Below are 23765 nucleotides of genomic sequence, written 5' to 3'. Positions count from 1 at the left end.
TTTAAGTTTACTTAACAAAAAAACAACATTGAAAGATTTTAAAAATGGATAATATTTCTAAAATGTAATGTAAAAATTGAAGAATTTAAAAATAAAGTTTATATTTCACTATTCATGTCGTAACTATTAATGTCGTGGTTAAGTAGTCAAAATGACATGTTCAGTTTAAGTGAGTTATAAGAATCAAAAATTTTGAAAAAAAAAAAATCAAGTATTAATACAAAAATATAATAGTAAAAGCCATCGGAAAATATGCTTTTATATGAATTTAATTTAAATTTTAAATAAAAAATAATATTAAGTTTGTCTCATACAAATTTATCATCTTAAAGCAGCTAAGTGTATATAAACTTTATTGATTAACATTAAAGTAAAATATATAATTCATATATATATATAAATTAATAATTCAAAAAAAAACACGTTTTTTGTTTATTTACTTGTAAAATGAATTTTAAATGATTTTATTTGAATATAAAAATTTAAAAATACAATTAGGCTCTCGAAAGTTATAAAACCATTAAGACACCAAATGAATTCTTTAATTTAAGACGAAAACAGCTAAGTGCTAACTGCTAATTACGTACCAGCAAAAATTTGAAACTAATGTATAATTGTGATGCAATATTGTGAGTTGTGACTTATAATATTTACATCTTGTGATTTAAAAACTCATTATTTAATAGTTCAGTAAAAAAACACAAGCAAATCTCAAAGTTAGATAATTTTTTTTTGTTAAACAACGATTATAGTAAATAAGCTAACTTTTATTTTTTTCCTTTTTTTAGGGCCCGCACAGGCTCTAGGAGTCTAGGAAACCAGTCTAAACACGCCCCTGGTCACGGCCCGTTTGTAACCTATCTTTTTGACTGAGTCCGATCACAGGTTTTACCTTAAAACTGTTTTAATGATTATTATAATAAGTATGCTGTCACTTTCCTTCTTATATTGAGTTATAAGCATCTAGTTTTTCATTTAAAATATTTAACTCTTCTCATTAACATATGTCTATGGAACTTGAATTTGAAATGTATTTTACCTATAGGTGATGCTAAAAATGTTGTTTTTTCCTAGATACATTGCATAAAAATAAAACCAATAGCTATTTCATTAATAAATAAGTAGTTTTAACAAAATAGCAGTATATTATAAAAAAAGCTGTTATTTTTCTAATCTTAATTCCAGATATAAACTAAATTTTTAGTTAGAATATTTTCGTCAAAGTTTTAAAATCAAAGGACTAACACACTTGAACTTAATAATTTTTAATAAACAATGTATTAGTAAGTTTTTATTCTTTACTCATTAATAAAAAGAGTTGCTCTTCCTAAGACTAGTTAGTATTTGTTAAAAGTGAGTTAAGTCAAATTCCTTACAAATTTTAGTATATTATTATTATTAAAAAATCTCAACAGTTAAATCTTTTAAATCTTAAATACTGACTAAAAGCTGTTCATTTAAATTATATAAAAATATTGTTGACTAATAAATATTACAAAGGTTAAAGGTCTTATAGCCTTTTAGCTTACAGAAACCTTAGGCCTTAAAATATATTTTAAATGAAAATTATCTTGTTCAAATAAAATAACTCAGCTTGTTAGCAATAAATGCTATAAAATGTTTATTTTATTTAAATTTTTAAACTTATGAGTTTTTATTGAATGATTATTTCTTTACAACTTAGCTTTTTACAAGTTATTTTTTAGTTTTTAAATTAAATTTTTCAAGATAATGTGGTCACAACAGACTTTTTATGGTACATTTGGCCTGTTGTATAGAAAAATTGTTCACCCCTAATATAGGTATTTTAGCTTCAATATTTCAATTTAAAGTCTGAGTATTTTTTAAGAATTAAATGTTCAACACTACCAGGACTATAATTATAAGTTTTTACTTTGGTATCTTTTCAACTTTTTTAATGTTACTTACCATATCATTCAGAAGTTTTTATTCTAAGTTGATAATGATTATAAAATATAAGCTCTAAGGTTCAAAACCTTGAAAAAATATTTTGTGTGATTAAAAGTTTTCTATTAAGTTTTTAATTTAAGTTTCACTACAATAATGTGGTCAGAAAATGACATAATCTGTATAAACAAACATTACAAATTGAGAGCTTTGTTAAAGAAAAATACTTAACCTAAAATAAAAAAATCGATAATTTATAGTAATTTACTCTAATATAACAAAAAGTTTAAATCTAGTTTGAGATTGTTGGAACACTTTAGATAATGGTTTACCTACATGTCCCCTTGGGAGCCTTTTCAGAAAATAGGGACCAACGGGAGTAGAGGCTATAATTTTAAACTTATGCTAGGTATTCTGAAGTTGATTTTAGTCGTACTTGAGGGTAGTTTTTTAAGAAACCTTGTTGGAGGAGGCCATGGCTTTTTTTTATTAAAGGGGCCCTTATGAAAAAAAGTTAGGCAAACCTTGCTTTAGATATATTTGAAGCTATACTATTAAATTAGGTGATTTGTAAATTCAAGTCTTTTCAAATTATTTGAAATTTTCAGACTAATATTCAAAATATTTTATTGGTAAAACTTTTAAAGCTAAAGTTTTAAATTTGTACATGATAAACTTTTTTAAATGCTTTATGAGCTATTGAATGTTTCTGTGTCATTTAACAGTACCACCATTGTAGTTATGATTGTCATAAGATAAAAAAAATATAAAAATAAGTAAATATTGATGTCAAGTTTTGGTAACAAAGGAGTTTAAAGTAACAACTATTTTGTGGCCATAGTAGTTTTACTAACTAACATTTGGCTATCACAATATGCTTTACAGATAATATGTTAAAGACTTAAGTTTTCTTATGGTTATTTATAACACTTGAGAAGAAGAATACTTAATAACTTTTTTTCAAAGTAGTACAAGCAATTATTTGTAACTGTTAATATTTATAAACCAATCCAATACATTTTAATAAGTAAAAATAGCATCAGTTTAACTTTTCTTTATTTAATTTCAAGTTGAAAGTCTCAACATTAAAAAATAAAAACTGTTGGAAAGTTATGAAGGTCAAATCTCATTCAAGTGTTCACTGACTATGTAATTAAAAATATAAAAATTACACCAGCAATCAAATATATGTTTATAATATACTTTGACAAAATAAAAAACTTAAAAGGGTATGGTAAAAACTACATTTATTGCATTAAATTATACATATACATTGAAAAAAAAATTATACTCAAAATCAGCTAGTTTTTCAAAAAGCTAACTGTTATTTTTGCTTAAAAATAATACAATTTAGCATTCAAAGTGACATTTAATGATAAAGTTAATAAAGTTGGAATTTTTATAAAAAATGTAATTTTTTTTGATTTTCTTATTCAGTCTTTGATGAAGTAATGGGCTGAATTTTCTAAAAAAAGTTCTTTATTGGAATAGATTTGTTAAAAAAAATTATCTGCAGCCGCCATAGTTTCAAAAAATATACTAAAATAATAGAAAAACACATGTTTAAAAGCATAACTGTTTAAAATAAAAAAATATTAATAATTGCTAACTTAAAACTAAACTCAGAGTGTATTTGGTTATTATAATAAATAAAGTTGCTTTTTACAAGTTATTTTTTAACTAAAAGTTGCAGGGAGGATAATTCTGTTTGAGTTATGTTTTAAAATCTGCTTTCATAGCATTTTTTACAAGCTTGTTGATTGGTTAATGTACAACTTTTTACTTACTTAGCTATACAAATAAATAACGAAGTAAAAAGTTTTTTATAAATAAAATTCTATTCAAGTTCTTACTTAGTTTAGTACTTCAGAGAATTTCAGTATAATAATTGTCAAAATATATTTACTATTTTAACTTTTAATTATAAAGTGATAATAATGGTGTTTACAGTTGTGTAGCTTATTGGTTATGTTTATTTACTATCGTAATTTATTTTATTTAAGATAAGTTCTTATTCTGATTCTGCAATTTCAAGTTTATACTACTTATAGTTAATTGAATAAATAATCTGATAAATTTGTATAATTATTCTTTCTGCTTCGAAAAGTAGCACCTACAATTAAGTATTATTGAAATTTGTTTTTTTAAATAGGCTATAATTGCTAGTATCAAATATATTGATATTAGTAATTTTATCTTTTTTTATTTACTATTAAGTTATACACTTCTAGTGATTTGTTTTATTAATATTAATTTTTGTGCTTCAAATTTCATCAACTGAAGCTAAAGAATTTAATTATTTTAACACAATGTAAACCATTTTAAGATAAAACACTATTGTAAATTAGATGATTGGTGCATGTATTTCAAGTTTACATAAACTATTAAAATTTTATTCATTTTATTAAGTATATAATTGAGTTTTCTTATTTCATAATTTGTTCAGTTTTTTATATCTATCATAGCAATGTTTTTACTTTTATTTACCATATGATCAGCTTTAGTGAGTTTGTTTTTTAAGTTTGTAATTTCCACAAGAACTAACTTAAATTTATTCTTTTTTTACATTTTGTTATCATTAAAAAAAAGGCTAGTTGATAAACAGATTTGTTTAAAAATAAATCCGGTCTTAAAAAAACTAATTAAAGTTATTTAGTTTGAAGATTTTAGAAAAAAAGTAGCTTTCATTAGAAACTTATAAAAAGTTTATATTACTGTTCTAAGTAATTTTTTTAAGTACAGTATTTTATATGAAAAATATATCTTTATAGGAAATATACCTAGATATCAAAAGTTTCATAAAAAAATACTTATAAACAACATTTAAATTTTTAGACTTGATATTTTATAGAACAATGTCTGTGGAGCCATTGTACCTCCTACTAAATGAAGATGGATTAGAAAATCTTAAAACAATAGAAACTACATACAAAAACATTCCAAAAAAGGTCAAACAGATACTTGAAAAAATTAGTAGTGAAAGAGTTCTGTATGATGACATTGTTAAAGTGCTTGACTGGTCTCATAAGCAAAACAAAGGAATTGGTGTGATGGATGTTTTGAGGAATTCAACTATTATCTCAACTTCACCTAAGCCACCAAAAAGAAACCCTCAGTTAGAGGCCAGACTTAAAATACTCAAGGCTCAACAAGATAACAGGGATTACAACAAAATGGTGTCAGGAATTTCATCAGGCAAAGAAAAAAGAGTTCAGATGAATTCATACAAATCTCAAATGAGCACTGGCTTTAACTTTTTGTTAAGCATATTAGCATGTGTTTTTGGTTCTTGTTATATTTTGCAAGGTATATTTCCAGACTTGGCCATCAGAGTTTGTTTAGGTTTAGGTGCTGGATTTGTTTTATTTAATGTAGAACTTTTACTTTACTTAAAAAACTTAGAATAAATTAAAAAAAATGTATAAACAAAATTTGCAATACATTTAGTTTATGACTTTATAAATTATGAAATGTTTTATGAATAGTTTCTCTTTTTGTGACTAGTTTTAGTGATATTTAGCTGCAATTTTTTTTATAAATTAGAGTATGATATAACACATGCTTTGTAAAAGTTTCTTTAAAATAGTTAATACCATAACAGTTAATGTTTTTAAATATAATTATCTACTTAGTTTTTTAGTCTTAATTTAATATATTTCTATAACTTTTTATTTCTTAATATAAAAGTTGTTTTTATTAAAACAAAGTTAAAATTATCTTTCTGCTATTAAGAGATAGTGTGTAAAATTTATTTTATTTCAAACTTTCCTTAAGTTCGTGTTTAATTGATCAGAATTTTTCTATTTTTGAGATATCATACTTATTGCTAAAGTTTTTATTTAAATATCATGTTAAACATTAACTTTTTTTGATTTATGTCCATATAACATATCTGTTGATAAATTTCTTAGATGTTAAAAAGTTAAGACTAAATGGCTAATAGTATATAAATTTATGCAATTTCAATTATATTGGCTAAACTACTACAAAATAATCATATCTTTATCTTTATTAAAAGTAATTTTTTATAGCCAGCTGCTTTTTAGATTTTGGCTAATTATTTATATAAATTGTTTAATAAAATGGATGTAGTTGTAAAAGACTCAGACGTACTCCATATCATTGCCGAATATTTACACTCAAGGAAGCTAATACTCAGCTGTAACTCCTTAATTAAAGAATCTAAAGTTTGTTTTTATAATCTTATAAAATAAATTTAACTGCATTTGTAGGTAATTTTAGTACTAAGTATATTTCAAATGACTAAAAAAGGGTCGAACTAAAAATAGTTTAAAAAAAAATATTGAAAGTAATACTAACTGCTTTTTAAAGATGAAATTTTACTTTACTTGAGAACTTTTGAGACAATTTAAACTTAAAACTTTAAGGTTTACATAAAGAAATAAATTAAAACTTTTAAGTGTGGTTTTTTGATGATACCTTTTTACTTATTAGTAGAAGAAGCATGTATTGTTAAAACTAAGTATTTTTTTTAATTGTTCATACTCTAACTTACACTATTATTTATTAAGCTCTTTAATTAAATATTTTAAATTTTCAAGATTTTTAATAACTTTGCGTTAGTGGGGTATAATTATAATATATAGTAATTATTGTTATTTGTTTAGTTACCTTTTGTAAATTGATTGCATTACAATATTTAGTTAATTATGATTTTCTAAAAAGTAATCTAGTTATATTTTTGACTGTTTGTGTAAAACGTTTTATAATTTCATACTTAAGTGTTACTGAATCATTACATTTGTTTTTTTAATTAAATAAAATTGTAGAACATTTTGTTATTTGACAGTCTTCAAACATATTAGCATTACAATTTCAATAATTCAAAACTGTTGATGAATTTTTTTTGAGTAAGTAATTAAGTTCAAGTTGTTAAATTTTATTTTTTTTAAAGATTTTTCTGGATACAAATAAAGAAAGAAGAAATTTAAATCTTGAAGCTCTGCAAACTTACTGTTGGGCTGGAAAGTGGAACTCTGTGCACAAATTTTTACAACCTTTTTGCTTAACCCTAGGTTAACAAGTTTTTATACTATATAAATAAAATAAATCCACGGAATAGATATATTTTTAATGTTTTACATGTATATGTTTATTTATTTAGGTTATCTATGTCTTAATATTTTACAATCAAAGTTTTGTTTATTATTTAGGAACTTTAAGTATTCAGTTTAACAAACAAGTAGCCATTTTTTCAAACAAATTTTTGTATTTTATGTAAAAATTGTAGATATTATTTAGTATTTTTTGTATATTGTTTACTTGTTTTACATACTTTATAAAACAAAAGTATGTGAAGGCTATGCAGTAAACAGGGTTGCCAAAAAACCTGAATCCTGGAAAAACATGGAATTTGACAATTTAGGCTAAAAAACCTGGAAAAATATGGAATTTTAAACAATTTTTACATGTTAAGTAGTAAAATTTCAGTTTAAGACAAAAAATATATCATATAGATAAAAACTTTTTGTCATCATCAAAAAATTTGTTATTAAATAACACATTTAAAGTAGCTTTACAGTAGCTTTTCAATGTTTTTATACTATTTAACACAGTTTATTACTTAAAACTTAACTTAAAACTAAAATTATACCTAATAATGTGTACTTATAAAAATCTGGAGGGAATTTTGAAAACCTGCAGAAATTTTGCCATAATCATTTGGCAACCCAGAGTATAGATACCATAATACAGTAATCAGCAAAACAAAACTAGTGCAGTGAAATTTAGATTTAAATTATTGACTCAGATATTTCCAAACACACTAATGACTATTTGTTTAAAATATTTTAAATAGCTTCACAGCATCTTGTGTTTTTTTTACTATTTAAGTCAGTGTAATGATATTAACATCTCATTTTCGTATTTTAAAGCGGATGTTGTAAACTGTTTTACGCAGATTTCGTGACGTGCTTCCAGTATTAAAAACAAACATTTTTATTATTTTAAGGAGTTAATTTCATTCCGACGCGTATATATGGACGTTTGTCTTTCAAATACGCGTTAAAGTTAGTTGCAAAGTTATTCCGCGGTATGATCTAGTTACGATTAAGTTTAACGTTTTACTTCAATTATCGAGAATCAAGAAAACGTCTACATCGCGGAGTTGATGTTAGTATTTATGTAACTTTACGATTGTTGATACTTTTTATAGATTTTATTTGTGTCGTGATTTAATAGTTTCTTTCTTCAGAACTAAAAATTATTATTGAAAATAAATTAAATTGCATTTATTCAAAGTGTGTTTTATTCATAACTTAGGAATAAGTTTGTAACTATATTAAACTAGCTTGAAAGTAAACCTAATTGGTTAAAGTGGAAACCACGCAGTGTCTGTTAAGAACCTTAAATCTTCTGGTTAGGAATCTTTAAGCAGTCAACAGAATAAATGCACACAAACAAAAATGACGATATCAATTTTAATAATTCTCATCAAGCAGAGATGATGAATGATAATGCTGAATTTTATCCGTCAAACAGCATTCAACAACAATTTAGAAAATCAAGCGAAGTTAAGCAGCTAACAAATGAAGAAGAGTTAAGAGTTTTGCAAATGCAAATAAAAAAAACTAAATAATAGATTAAAGCAGTCTAGATCACCACATTACGAACGTGCGATGCTAGAAAAACGCGAACCTTTTTACGATAATTACAAAAATAGTAATCAAAATAACTTTAACAACTTTAGGGACACATTAAAGGCGCAAAGACTGAGTAAAAAGTTTAAAAGGTTAGACTTTGTAAGAAACCCTCGTGATATTATTAGTTTTTTCGAGGAGGAAATGTTAAATGAAAAAATTTCTAGTAATACAGAAAAGTATAAATTTTTAACTGGGTTTTGGCCGAGAGAAGAGTTGTCAGATTATTATAAAATGACAGAACGAGGTGAAAGAAACTACAGTTCTTTAAAAAACTTTTTTATTAATAGGGACAATCAGTTAGCTGAAATTTTAGATAAGGTCCCAATTTGGAATGAGTGTACAAACTTTAATAAAATATTTGCTACAGCCGTGAGTTGGGCCAAATGTCCAGAGCAGGACAGAATTAAGTTTTTTCTTGCATACTTGATGCCCTTTTCAATCAAAAATAAAATTAAGGAGCATTTTGATGAAAGCTTAGAAGTTTTTAAAAGAAAAGGACAAGCCATATGGAATGCTTATAAAGAAAACGCATTAATACCTAAGCAAGTTAATTACGATAGACTACAGCAGTATGAGCAAAGTCATTATAAGTCTAAAATAGATTACCATAAACTAGTTCGTCCTAATTATAAACAAAATTTTCATTTTAGAGACAATGGTATTAATCATAATTACAATTATCGTCAACATAATCAAGATAGAGATAATTTTAAACCAAGAAAATCATACAATGGGAATAGTAGTAACAATGTTAACATAGCACAGTGTTTGTCGCGTCATCAATACTTACCCACAAAAACATTTAATATAACTAAAGCGTCACAAACAGCCGAAGAAAAAACTCAGGTAACCAAAAATACTATAGCAATTGGAGTAACTGGTCAAGTAGTATGGTTTAATGTTCGCAAAGGTTACGGTTTTATTCATCGTGATGATCAGAACAGCGATATTTTTGTTCATTATACAGATATCATCAAAAACAACCCTAACAAATTCTTAAGGTCTCTTGCACAAGGAGAAAAAGTCCAGTTTGATATTGTTGTAGGTAAAAATAACATGTCAGAAGCCGCAAACGTGACAGGTCCTAATGGTAAAACAGTTCAAGGGTCTAAGTATGCTGTAGATAAGAATTCAAACTACAACCAAAAATTTCAACAAAATATATTTAACGCAAACCATCATTCTAGTAACCTCGAACAGCAGAAAAGAAAAGCTAGTAGAGCTTATAAGCAAGCTTTTGCTTTTACAGCAAAACAAGGTAAACTAAGGAAAGAAAAACATCGAAACCAACAGCAGAAAAATAGCAGTTACAATAAAAAATATGATAGCGAACCAAAAAATAAAGTGCCAACATTGCAGCTTAAAAGTTATAAACAAGACTCAGGCTATTACAATTCTTCAAAAACAAAATCAGAAACTAGTGTATCAAGCAACATATTAGCTAAAGAAAAAAAACAATTTGGCACTACTTAATTCCTTTGACAAAAAAGAAATTAAAACACAGAACAAAAAAAGTCAGAATTATCAATAGCAGGTCTAAAACTTTTAACATTTATCATAAAGCATTTTGAAGAGAAAATATAAATATTTTCACAAAACTAACAAAATAGACTTTAATAAAGGTAAAAAGTTGTAACTTTTTATTAACATGAAAATCTATTTTAAATTTTTTTTTAAACGCAGGTAATATTTTTAAGAATTTAAACTGAAAGAAGCTATTAAGTGTGTTTTTTTTCTTTATTTTTTGATAAAGTTTCTGAATTGTAAAATTTTATAGCTTTTTTACTTTTAATGATGTCTTATCTATTTTTTTATATCATAAATTACAGTTTGGTAATTGAACTATTAATTAAAAGCTAAGACATAACAATTATACAATAAAAAGTTTTATAAGCCTATTTTTATATTGAGATTTTAGTAACTACATTTCACTCTAACTTTAAAACAAAACTGATTTATAAGATTTTTTGCTCGTAAAATAATCAAGTTCAAGTTTAAAGCTTTCAATTCGACTCGTGATAAACTTTTCCTATAAATTTTGAATGTAAAAGTACTTTTATTTCCCATTTAGTTTTGACTGTTAAAGATCGAAAAAAGCACTCGCTAAATTTTTCTCTTTATTAATTTCTACAATGCATAAGTTTTGTGTCACATTAAAAACAAATACTTTATACTTGAATCCTATAAAAAATTGTGCATGAAAATACTGCTTATTGTTTTGTAAAATTTTTTAAAGAAAATGTTTTCTGTTTTGTTTATTAAAGTTTGCGATTTGAATATTAAGAACATATGTTTTTCTAAGTTAAAAACAAAATTAAAGTTTTTCATGTTTTTTAAACTATTAATTTTCTTTTAATGCATCTTTAAATGCTTAATTTTTGTTTTGTTTTGTATAAAAAAATGGGTTTGAAAGTAAATACTGACAGTTTCGTTATTGTCGTTTGGCCTAATAACATAGTAGTTTTTACTAAACTTTCTTAAAAGAATATCTCAACTTTTTTTTTGAGCGGCGTATTTTTTGGAATGAATTCTTTCAAATGAATACTACAATGATGGAAAATGAAAAGATGAATATTTTCTATGTCAACAAGTGAATTCGATGAATTTTTGAATTTGAAGTTTAGAGAAGAACAAGCGAATTAAAACAATTCGTTCCTGCTAAATAAACCACCGTAGAAGAAGAAATCGGAAGAGAAACGCCGGAATAGAAGATGCCCGAGGACAACAGGCACAAGGACAAGAACCCCAAGGATAAGAAGCCTGAGGACAACTAAATGACTATCATTGTTACTTACTTTGTTTTTATGTTGTGTTTTATCTAAGTTTTTGTAAATTATGTAACTTTTGAGATAATAAGTTATACAGTTTCTTTTTCTTACTTTTTTCTTACCCGCGCTTAAAACTCTTATAAAAAAGCTTTAAAGTTAAGTAGGATTTCAAGGATTTAAATTATTTAAAACCAGGCTTTAAACGTTAAAATTGAAAATTAAAAAAGAAACAATGTAATGAAACTAACATTTTTTTTAGTATTTTAAAGCTTGTGAATAAATATGGAATTTTTTGTAACAATAAAAGCTTTTCCAAAACATTTTTCATTATTTTCAAAACAAGCTTTTCCAAAACAATTTTTATAACTCTTAAAACAATTTTCTAAAACAATAAACAATATTGTTTACTTAAAGGAGTTAATTTTATTTCAATGCGTATAAATTTGCCTTTGTCTTTCAAATAAAGGTTAGTTGCAAAGTTATTCCGCGGTATGATCTAGTTACGATTAAGTTTAACGTTTTACTTCAATTATCGAGAATCAAGAAAACGTCTACATCGCGGAGTTGATGTTAGTATTTATGTAACTTTACGATTGTTGATACTTTTTATAGATTTTATTTGTGTCGTGATTTAATAGTTTCTTTCTTCAGAACTAAGAATTATTATTGAAAATAAATTAAATTGCATTTTTTAAAGTGTGTTTTATTCATAACTTAGGAAATAGTTTTGTAACTTATACTGTTTGTATATTATTTACTTCTCGTAAGTATAGCAGTCAGTAAGTTACTGGAGACCACGTAGTTAAGACATAAAACATAAAAACCAATAAAATAACCCATTTGGTTAAATCAGTTTTTACTTAACTTTTATTTTAATACTAAAAAAATTGTTTTTAAAAAACTAAGAATTTTGGAAAATCTGGAAGAAATTCACAAATAACCGTTGGTAACTCTGTTAATAGCTTTTTTTGGTGCTCCTCCTTTATAGCAAACTCTTAACAATTTTTCACCGTAAACTTTTTTCTGAACAAAATTCTTGCATGTGTGTTACACAACATATTTAGCATAGCATGACTATAACTTTTTTATGTGCAATTCAGCAAATATTTTATTTTTCAATCACTTAATTTAAGATAAAATGAATAAATTATTTTCTAATAAAACTAAATGTTTTGTTTTTTAAACTAAATTGAAATCATTTAAAAAAACTTTAATTTTCAAAAAGTTTATACTTGATTAATTTGTGATAGGTTTCTTTTTAGTGCATATCAAACAATTTTGATAACTTGTTATTTTTACAATGAATTTAAAAAATATAATTTAAATTGTATTATACATCTTTATGTAACATAAAAAGTTGATTGCGTTAAAAAATATACTTAAGTATTAAAATAAAATTTAATTTGTACGTCTGTTAAAAAACTTTATATGATATTTTGATAAGATTATATTTATCAATTTTAAAAACAGATATGTTCTTTTTTTTTCTAAAATATCTTACCTTTAAGAGATATTTATTACTAAACCTAGCTCATCACTTGTAAAAGGCTGCTGAACCCTGCTGTAGAGTATAGAAATCATGTATATAAATTAATTGAATTACGAGTTTATATGAAAAGTAAAACTAGTAACTTAATTGAATTTATGTTTTGATCAGATAAAAATCTTATTAGCTTATTTCACTGATTGGTGTCTAAATAAAAACGGTTTTTATAAACTTTTGTCCCTCTACTTTTTTAATAGATATCAAGTAACTACTTATAAACTAATCTAGAAATAATAAACTGTGGAAAAAATTTTAGTACCAAGGTGTTTTATTAAGTACTTTTTTAATAAAATTTTAAATTATTATGAATAATGAGTAACAATAAATTTAAAGTACACTAAAAATTAATAATACTAATATAACAATGGTATTATATAAGTTTACCGTATATAAACATCGTATTTTCTAAATATTTTTGTTTAGAATATTTTTTTAAAATTGCATTGTTTATTAAAAAAAAATTAGTCAACTTAATTTAAATTTCATTTATTGTAAAGAAAATATCTTGTACTGTGTGCTTGTAGCGATCTGAACTTGTATAAACTTTTTAGATAGAACAAAATTTTTACTTTATAGCAATTTAAATCTAATTTTAGACGATTGATCTATTACTAGTGTTGCATTAAAAATAAACATTTTAAAATTTGTAGGTTGATTTAAGTAATACGTTGAGTTGTTTACGTTTTAATTAACATTAAGTTTTTAAATATTTGTTTATGTTTAACACGCTTTTAAGAATATAGTTTTTTAAGTTAAACTAGCCTGATATTTAAGCTGTAAAAGTTATAATAAAACCCTTTAATGTATTTTCCTTAAAAGTGAAAGTGACGTTTTAGACAAATATTTTGCTTTATGCTCTTGTCGTTTTTAGATATTTTCAGCTAATACTTTTTTATATAATTAATAAATGATAATTTGCTTAAACATCAATTAAAGTATTTTTCAGACAATTTTCCAACGAAAAAACTAAAGTTGTTGTTATTCAGGCAATGTTACTGTGAAAGTCAGTCAGTATGTTTCCAAAAAAATACTGATCAGCCAAACTTTGATGTAAGATTTTTTTATAAAACATTGATTCTTAGATTTAAAGAATAAATTTAGTGTTTGCCTTACAAATTTAACTGCAGCTTAATGTTTTATGCTAAATTTTTTTTACATTTAGATCTTTATTGATATTTGTTTTTCAGCTTATTAGGTCTGAAGCTCTAGCTGCGTTGAGTGAAACAGAATTGAAAGAACTCATTCAAAGTGTACATGAGTATTATGATAACAAAGTTAGTTTCAAAATAACATAGTTTTTGTTTGTTTTTTCTACCAGTATAACATAAACCAAATAGATTTTATAATAAAAACAATACTAATGTTTTCTACAGATAGAAATATACAAATATCCTCAAGCGGTATTAATTTCAACAAGGATGGAAACATATAATGAAATATTAGAACTTACAAAAGAAGTTTTTTATCAAAATATAAATTTTGATGACAGTGGAAAAGAGAGGTTGTTTTTTATTAAATTTTTTAAAATATTATTAGACATGATTTGTACACTGAATATAATGCTTAAATCAGTCCAGGACACAGTCAATTTTTGTTTGTGATTTTTCTACGGCATCATTAATTAAAAAGATTAAATGATGTTTTTGAAAAATTTACAATTTTTCGACTATCATTTATTTCTTTTTTGTTTATATAATTAGAAAAAAGTTTTTTTTTGTCTTTCTATTTTACTGTCTAGCATGACCTTTGTTACGTGAAATTACTTTTGAAAAACACTTATTAAGGAATTATATACATAATAAAAAACACTTTATTTCTTCCTTAATATTAAAACTAAACAACAAGCCATCTTTTTACAAAGTATCATTAAAGTAAAATAAAATTTATGAGTGTTATGGTTCAATTAAACTTATGGTTATTGTAAAGAAAGATAACGTAACGAAAAAAAGCTAACATCGTATTATTGGAACAAATAAATTTTGTATAAACATAGCAACAATGTTTTGTTGTTATACTCTTTGTTGTTTAACTTGTTCATTGTTTAAACGTTCACTGTACGTAATTTTTACTATGTAGACAAACATATTTTATTATTATGATTTCTATATTCTCAACTTTTTGTGTTTAAACATAGATTTTACTGTTATTAAATAAATGTTATCATTGTAAATCGTACAAAATTAGTTTTTTGAAGTCGTTAAGTTTACCTAGTAAACATAGTTTGTGTTAGTTTGATATAAAGTTTTGAAATACATTTAGTTGTTGTAAATACTTATTGTTTTTGTACTAAACTTATAACTGACTACTTGAAAAAAGTAACTTAATGTAATTATGTTGAAATAAAATTTATAGAACAAATTTTAAAACTTTTTAAATTTTCTTAAAAAGGTTAATTTCAATGATGCTGAAAGCTTCATTTTATGAAATGTGTACTTCTTACTGCAGTGATAGAGCTGTGGACAATACAAAAAACTACACTAAAGTATCTATGGGTTTGTTAAATTTTTTGTTGTAAAGTAATTAATGAAAGTTAATAAAATATCAAGTTTGAATATTTTTGAATATATTGTTTGACCTTTAGATTTATAACTTTGGTTAGTCGTTTTTTTTTGTATTTTAATAGTACTTAAAAACTATTTTATTTTTAATTCTAGTTTTTAGAGAATTATAAAAAAGCATTGTATTATTTTATGTACTCGAGCTCTTTTTTGTTTAAAGTTTTATTGTGTAGTATATTGTATTGTAAACAACAACAATACACTTAAGTTAATAGGGTTGTTTGAATAAATTGATTTTAAGTATTTTTAATGTATACTTTTTGACTTAAAAAAAATTTTTATAAACGAACTATATTCTAACTGTTTAAACTACACCCAATCAAAAAAAGACATTTAGAAGTGATTTTTTTGAAATTTAACCAGTACTTTATAATATAATTAAACTTCATAAAAAATATTTAAAATTTTAGACATTTATAGTTGTAAAACATAAATATCTGTCCTGGACTATGACATTAAACTGTATCCATATGGTGTACGACTCGATAAACGAAAGGTTCTTTCGTACACCAGGTCCTAAAACCAAATATTTTGAGAACTTTTTTTTGTCGTTTAATAAGCAATACTATCAAAAGTGAATTCTTGGCTTTTATTGTTTTAGAGAAAGAAGTTGATCAAGTAGTAGAAGTAAAACTAAAGACTACAATTGACCAAACTTCTATAGACGACGTCAGTCCATCGTTCTACTATTGGTTAAGAGGTATACAAAACAGTGAAGTTTTTAAACAACCTTTTATAGAAGAAGATGTTCAAGTTTGTTTTGTTTGATAAATTAAAGTTGATTTATTGTTCAAGTCATTAAAGCAATGAGTTTTAACTTACACTTATGTTATAAAAAACTTTTTTTAAGCTTATTAAGAGCCAGAAAAGTAATTAAGGAGTTTTAACCACGAGTGAATTTGATCGTGTGTTTATAAGGTCTAAAGTTTTGTTTATTTTAAGTTAGTTTTAATTAACTAGACTTATAACATTCTTAAGTACTTTTACTCTGTCTTAAACAGATTATAGTTGAGAAGATGAATCTTGTCGAAGACCAAGAAAAAAGTGATGACCTCAAAAAAGAAATTTTAAGTAAACATTTATCATCTTCCAATCAACAGTCCGTAACAGATTCTCAAGAAATCACACAGTAAGTTTTTAAAAAAACATTGGTAATCAAAAGTTTTGTATACAGTAGTTTATTAAATGTTTTTTAAATTTTAGTATGTTATAAAACTTAAGTTGTTGTGTATTTAGAAAATATCAGTTTTACATTCTTAAATAAACTGTGTTTGAAGTTATTTTAATAGTAGGTCTATTAAAGAAAACGAATCTGAATATGAACCTATAAGTAATGGTCAAACAATTTACAAAGAAGAGCCTATACAGTTAGTTATTTAACCTTACCAATGAAATTAGTTAACATTTATTTCAAAAATAAACTTAATATTTAACATTTATTCAATGATATTTTCTAGGCCTGTCAGAGAAAGTCAACACATAATAAATGACGAGACAATAGTCAGTGAAAACAATTTTGACATGGAAAGCAGACAACGAAGCCATAATTTTAATAGTTCAATAGAAGACATAACAAATAACAACAACAATAATTCCCTAGCTGCATCACTGCAAGGTCCTCTTACTAGCACTAAAAAGATTCCTGATGTATCGGGTGAAATAATTATAACTAACATGGATAGTTTAAACAATAACCATGGAGATACTCCTAGAAATGGAAAACCTTCAAATGAACATGTCAGAGTGAGTAAAATTCTTTTTAATGTTTTCATTAGTTACTTTAGTCTTATTTTGAATCAAGTTGTACTGTAAACCAATAGAACTTAATTTTTTATTGTTTGTTATATGGTTTCTCAACTTAGTTATAAGAAAATCCAAAAAATATTGGATTTTTGTTTTCGTTTTATTTATAGATTTAAATAAGTATTTGTACATATACATATTTTTTACATAAAAAAAACAACCACACACAATTAGTGTAACTTTAAATATAACTTTGGCTTAATTCTAAAGTATAAAAAATCATTTATAAACATAATTCTTTATTTACATAAAACTGAATAACTAAGTTTCAGAGCAAGTAAATTCTATCTGTCTAACAAAAGCATATCAAAATTATTAAAAATTAAATTAAGGTCTTTTATAACTAGTTATGTGCTTATGTTTGAAATAGTTATGTAAATATTGTAGTAATACACAAAATATGAAAAAAAAAATCTATTTAAAAATATACTACTTTGCTATTTTACGACTGTTTTTTATTTTAATTTGTTTTGCTTTGTTTTACAAATGAAAAGTTAATTGCTTACATTAAAAGAAAAATTTTATTAATGTTTTTTTTCTCAATTGAATTTTTTACTTTTTTAGAAAAAATAGTTTAATTTAGTTATAAAGATCTTTTGTTAATCTCATTTTAAATCTAAATTTTATTTTCAGAATAGAATTTTTAAAAACGCTATCTATTTCTGAAAAATATAAACTTTTAAGATTCAACAGATCTTTATTTTTTTTTAGCAAAAACAACTGTTGACAAGTATAACTGACATTTCTCTTTGTAAGATTGTGTTCATTATTAGTATAAAAAGTAGCTATAATCAAAAAGTTTATTGTAATTATATCAGATAAATGTAAAATTTTTGAAATTGATAATTCCATTTAAAACTGCTTTTAAAAATTACAAAATTTTAAAGCATAAAATAAAATCTTATTTTAAGTTTTACACGTATTGAAAATTGTTAGACATAAAGCTGTATTAAGTAGATACACTTTAAGATAATATATAATTATATAATACGTTTGTTTTTTGTACCCAACACCCTTATTATGAATATTACTATGTATTGGAGTTAGTAACTAAATAGTTTTTAAGTCAAAAAAAACTAAATCAAAATAAAATCGACGAAAATTCTTTCATAAAAATTAAGAAAATCTCTTCTTCAAGTTTTTATTTATTTGTAACTTAAAAAATAATAATTCATAGATTACTTTCACTTCTTTTATTTTTCAATAACTTTAATGTGTGATTATTACAAAATAGTTTATGATTTAACTTCACCTATATAAGATACTTGTACAACACTAGCTTTGTTATTAGATTAAATGCAACACAGCAGTTAATTACCCAACCAGCTGTCTGTTTTACTGCTGAACTAAGTAAAGCATTTTAACAATGATTTTTAGCTACCAAATTTAAAATGATTAACCATTAATTTTGTACCTTAAACTTAAAATAATCAAGGTTACTGTAATAAACATTTATTCTTTTAAAAGCTTTTAGTCTTTTGTTTTTTCGTTGACGTTTAATTAAAAAAGTTAATAAATAATTTATAATTAGCGATGCTTGTTTACTATTGTTTAACATTTACAGGACTCTTATGCAGACTTTTTAGCACAAAAGAATATAGCTCAACAAAATCGAGATCAAGTTTTACAAATACTCCAACAAAAAGAAAACGAAACAGAAAAGTTGCGAAAAATTCTCGAACACAGTTTGTTTTTTAACTGTTTTTTATTTATTTTTAATTTTAACTCAATTTAAGTTTAGTTTTAGGTAATACATAATAGAAAATTATAAAAACCAAAAGTAAAATAGTGTTCTATTTATTATGTATTTAAAATATTCGCGAGTTATGTTTAGAATATACAAACTGTAAAGTACTTGGTTAATTATTTTGAATACTAAATTGTATATCAAAAGTTAGGTATTTATGATGATGAATTTTATTCAAAGAAGTAAATAATCATTTTAATCATAGGTTTCAATTCATGTTTTAAACAATATTATTTTAAAAGTCAAATTGGTGTTTAACAGAATTAGAAGTAACAAGTAATAGATCAACGAATTCATTAAAATCTTCACAAATTATTAACAAAAGTATTGAAAAAAATTCAGAAAGTAAGTTAACAACACCTAGAAGCGATAACAAACTACATAAAATGAAGTCACCTAAAAAGGTATTCCTATTTTTTGGTAATTGCATATGTTAATTTAAGTTATAAATCATTTTAATACTTTAGTTTTTACTGGAATTGATATCTGTTTTAGCCAACTGTATATCATCTTTGTCTTAGAAGTAAATTATATAGTACATTATTTTTAATAATTATTGTCAAGATTTTTTCCAAACTGATCACAACTGATATTTAAAAAATATATAAAAGTTACCAAAAAAAAACGTATAAATTTAAAAAACAAGCTTTTTTTAAATATAAGTAACCATACTAAGTTCTTGAAAACAATAAAAGTATTATTTTTAAGTTAACACGAATTATTTAGTGTTATTAAATCAATTAATCCTTAACCAGATTTTTAAACATAACAATTAAAAAAGAAATGATAGAACTAAAAATTTGTTTTTAATAAAAAACTTCAGTTTATATTCTGTTCACATTTTTATCTACACAAAAATCAGTGATACTTGAATTAAAATGAACTTTGAATTTTTTATGTTAAGAACTATAGAAAAATTAAATTTTGCAGACGCACCCGTACAACTACATACCAGTGGAGAAAACAGGAGACACCGCAGCTATCAGGTCTGTTTCGTTTCATCCAGGTGGAAATATATATGCTGTCGGTACCAACTCACAAGCGCTTAAAATGTGCAAAGTTCCCGCCAACCTGCTTGCATCTGCGTAAGTTTTATAAGTTTAACAAACATACTGCCTTACATGTTTAAATTTTAAATTTTCATACAAAATAAATATTGCTATTTTTATTTGTTATAAAACTTAAATGTAAAGTTCAATTATTTTTTATAAAACTTAAAAAAGTAAATTTAATACATGTAAAAAACAAATAAGTAGGTTATATTTTATTATTTAGTCATCTTTTTCTCATAAAATTATAGCATATATATCAGTTTCTTGGCTTAAAGTTAATTGACTTTTAACAGCTTCTTAACTCAAAAATATAATTGTTTATTTGTAGAGTTTAAAGTATTTGCTTAAATTACAGCCATAGGCTAGATTACAACGCGAAGATGGGGTTGAAGTGGTCTCAACCCTTTATAAACATACCCAAGGTTCACAAAGGCAGCATATATGCCTGCACCTGGTCTGATAGTGGTGATGTCATTGCTACTTGTTCCAACGATAAATCCGTCAAACTTTTCTTGTTTGACGAAGAGAACGAAAAATTAACAGGTTGGTTGAAAAAAAAAATAATCATTTATATCCTTTTAAAATAATTATTCATCTGTATGGAAAGTTAGATTTTATATTTAGTTCTGTATGTCCTTTTGTTTGATTTATTAAAGTATTTATAAAGTTAAAATTGAAAATATATTTTAGATTTACAAAAGTTTGATAAACTTAATAAAAATTTATATCTAAAAAGCATTATAAAGCTTTTATCAAGTTTATATATTTCTCAATAGTAACTATAGCAAAACATAATATACCAACAACAAAACAGCGCCACCAGGTGACTTGACACACCACAAGGGTATAGTCAGGGACGTGGCATTCATGCCCACCCAGTCATCCCCACTGTACTTGTGCAGTGCGGGACCATCTGATGGAAACATATTCGTCACCAATTGTGAAACATACGCTCCTGTGCACAAAATATCTGCTCATAAAGGTTTGTACCTGCTAAATAGCTAACATTTTTAAATTTAATACAAGCAATAGAAAGTTTATCTAAAAAAAAGTTTTTAAAAGAATGATACATTTCTACTTAAACTATTTAAATAATAAAAGTTATATTGTTTTTTTATTTATATTCTGCAAAATTAAATGTAAAAGTTACACCGTTTATTTACAAGAATAAAACAGATAATAAACATCAACTTTGAATAAAAATAAATATTTAGATCAAATATTATCGTTATTTTCGTGGCAACCTCAAATGCTAGCTTCTGCCAGCCAAGATGGTTCTGTTAAAATGTGGGATCTCAGAACTACAAAGTTAGTTTAACTCTAAAAATTTTGAAATATGTATGTTTCATAATAAAGATAGAACTTTATTTTCAATGGTTATGTTGATTTTAGATAAACTATCTTATAACTTAAAAGTAGTCGATTTGTTAAAAAAAAATCGTAACACCTATAGCTAAAGATCATAATGGTTAGAATAACAAGTTTTTTTTATTGAATTGAATTTTTAATGGTATATAAGAGTTTGATATTCTTGAAATTTGTAATTCCAGGTGCGTGCACGAAATAAATTTACCGGTTAAAGCGCCCACTAGCGTATGTGTGGATTCAACAGGCGGGTTGTTAGCAGTGGGGAGAACCGACTCCATCACTCAAGTGTACGATATCAGCAACTACAATATACCTCTGCACGTTTGTTAACATCTGTGTAATGCACTGTTTATTATTAAATTTTATAATTTAAAAATACAACTATCTACTTTAACAATAAGTAGTTACCAGCTATTTTATCAAAAATAACGGCTAACTGTTTCTAACAGACGTTTAAACAACATGAAAGCGAAGTGAGAAGCGTGAGATTTCATCCATTTAAAAATATTCTGTTGTCTGCATCATACGATAATACCTCTGTTGTTACTGAGTTTGATACACAAGGTTTTTATTTATCTTCATAATACAAAATTACAATATGTGATAGACATAAAATTATTAAAAAAATTAAATCAAAAAGTTATAATTTTTATTTTTTAAACATACCCTTAGTTACTTTAACGTATTATATTTGTAGCTATTATAATTTTTCTGGTAATATTTTGTTAAGTTTTTCAATTCAACCTTAGTTTATAATGATATATGATAATGAGTTTATTTGTAACGACTAGTAAGCTAATATTAAGATTTAGTAAGTGTAAAAACACAACTATAAATTTTCATTCGTTTAAATATTCTTGAAATGAAAAATTTCAGATTCAACACACTGCACGTTACGCCACCATCACGACAAACTGATCCAGGGAAGATGGCATCCTTCAGGTCTGATGCTGGCAACAACTTCCGCTGACCAAACCTGCGTTCTGAGTGTTGTTCAGCATAAGTAAACAATGTTTTGTTGCAAGTTTATAATAATGTACTTACAAAGATTACAAGTTTGATAGATGATAATCAATAAATACTATATTTCAATTGTTGCAGTATAATTTTTTTATTAATTTTTTTTCTGTTTGTATAACTTAAAACTTTTTAGTAAATTAAAAACAAAACTTTACAATTGCTTTTCAAATTGCATAAGCTGTGTGCCATAAATATTCCAAAAACTTATGAAATCTGTTTATTTATAAAATGTACTAATTTTTAGCTTTTAAAACTTGAATGGTCGTGTTTTTTACAACGTTGAATGCTAATGCAAAGAATTATTTAGAGCTTATGGCTATTTTTTACAAACAAGTAGCAACTGTTTACTAACAAAACTAGTTTTTAGTGTTTTATAAAATCATTAGGTTCTCTTAACTTATTACGGCTTTATTTTTTTTATTCGTATAGAAGCGTACTGTGTTTTTTATTTGCACTATTTATTTTGTTGCGGTGTTCTAAAGAGTTGTTAATTTTAGAAGCTTTTCTTTTGAACTATTCGTTTTTGTACTTTTTTGTTTTGAACTTTTAGCTTGGTCGATGAATAAATTAAATTTTTTCTGATAGTGTTACAATTAAACATCAAAAACCGGTATCATATTTTGCAAAGTAATAAAACTGAAAGCTATATATTTTTTAAATAATCTACTTCTTATATAAACTAACTTTAGTTTTGTATTACTTTATGCATTAAGTCCATAATCTTTTTATAAAGTTTTTATTGGTATTTTATATAAAGAATGTAAATATTTATATATTTATATATTATAAAAAGTTACGTTTGTATTAGTTATTGAAATAACGCTTGAATTTTTCTTTTTTTTTTCCGTATAGAAAAGACATAACTATACATAATTTTTAATCTAATTTTAAAATTAGTCAAGTATAAAACTAAAATTGAACTAAACCTGGCAACGTGAATTACTAGAACAATAAAGTAATTAGCCTTAAAAATTAGCAAGAGCTACGTAATAAATTACTTTAACATTACTTTAAATAGATTACTTGACTTTTTTTAGACTAGATCTAGTTAGACTTCTTGAAAAACTTTTTTCGACGATCTTCTTTACTGTTTACTTAAGTGAAGCCATTAATGGTTTCAAAAAATTCTGTAGCTTCCTGCCATCATAGGAAAATATCCATTTTAAGGGTTTTTGTTATTACATACTAATTTGTAGTTTTGGTATTTTTTTATTAAGCACGTCTGTCTGCACAGTTTGGTAACTTCTAATTGTTGGCATTTCTAAATAAGTTTAAGTTTTATAAATTTGCCAATTTTATATTGGATACTTTGATATAGTTCCTAGGGTATTTA

General features: G+C 24.5%; 1 protein-coding gene across 2 annotated transcripts; it reads left to right on the top strand.

The window, feature by feature from the left end:
* The first annotated feature begins 5958 nt into the window (after positions 1-5958).
* Positions 5959-22981, top strand: LOC145835831 (uncharacterized). Of its 2 annotated transcripts, none has more exons than XM_082943562.1 (19): positions 5959-6095; positions 6824-6944; positions 13831-13934; positions 14072-14158; positions 14258-14385; positions 15273-15376; positions 16044-16195; positions 16444-16571; positions 16735-16809; positions 16900-17185; positions 18810-18930; positions 19254-19396; positions 19923-20077; positions 20400-20587; positions 20859-21026; positions 21259-21352; positions 21595-21733; positions 21862-21976; positions 22289-22981. In XM_082943562.1, exons 1-19 carry the CDS (start codon positions 5991-5993, stop codon positions 22417-22419), a joined length of 2544 nt encoding a protein of 847 aa, XP_082799688.1. In that variant the 5' UTR covers positions 5959-5990; the 3' UTR covers positions 22420-22981. The 2 variants fall into 2 exon arrangements, with proteins under 2 accessions (XP_082799688.1, XP_082799687.1); XM_082943561.1 differs by having other exon boundaries at positions 16732-16809.
* Positions 22982-23765: the final 784 nt, after the last annotated feature.

Source organism: Thalia democratica, chromosome 5 (assembly GCF_965202585.1).
Source record: "Thalia democratica chromosome 5, ktThaDemo2.hap1.1, whole genome shotgun sequence".
Lineage (NCBI taxonomy): Eukaryota > Metazoa > Chordata > Thaliacea > Salpida > Salpidae > Thalia > Thalia democratica.
This window is presented reverse-complemented; position numbering and strand designations above follow the sequence as displayed.

Coding starts and splice junctions, on each gene's coding strand:
- LOC145835831 (XM_082943561.1), top strand. CDS start 5,991: ATGGATGTAGTTGTAAAAGACTCAGACGTACTCCATATCATTGCCGAA. Junction 17,186..18,809: donor CTTCAAATGAACATGTCAGA/GTGAGTAAAATT, acceptor TAACATTTACAG/GACTCTTATGCAGACTTTTT. Junction 21,977..22,288: donor TACTGAGTTTGATACACAAG/GTTTTTATTTAT, acceptor GAAAAATTTCAG/ATTCAACACACTGCACGTTA.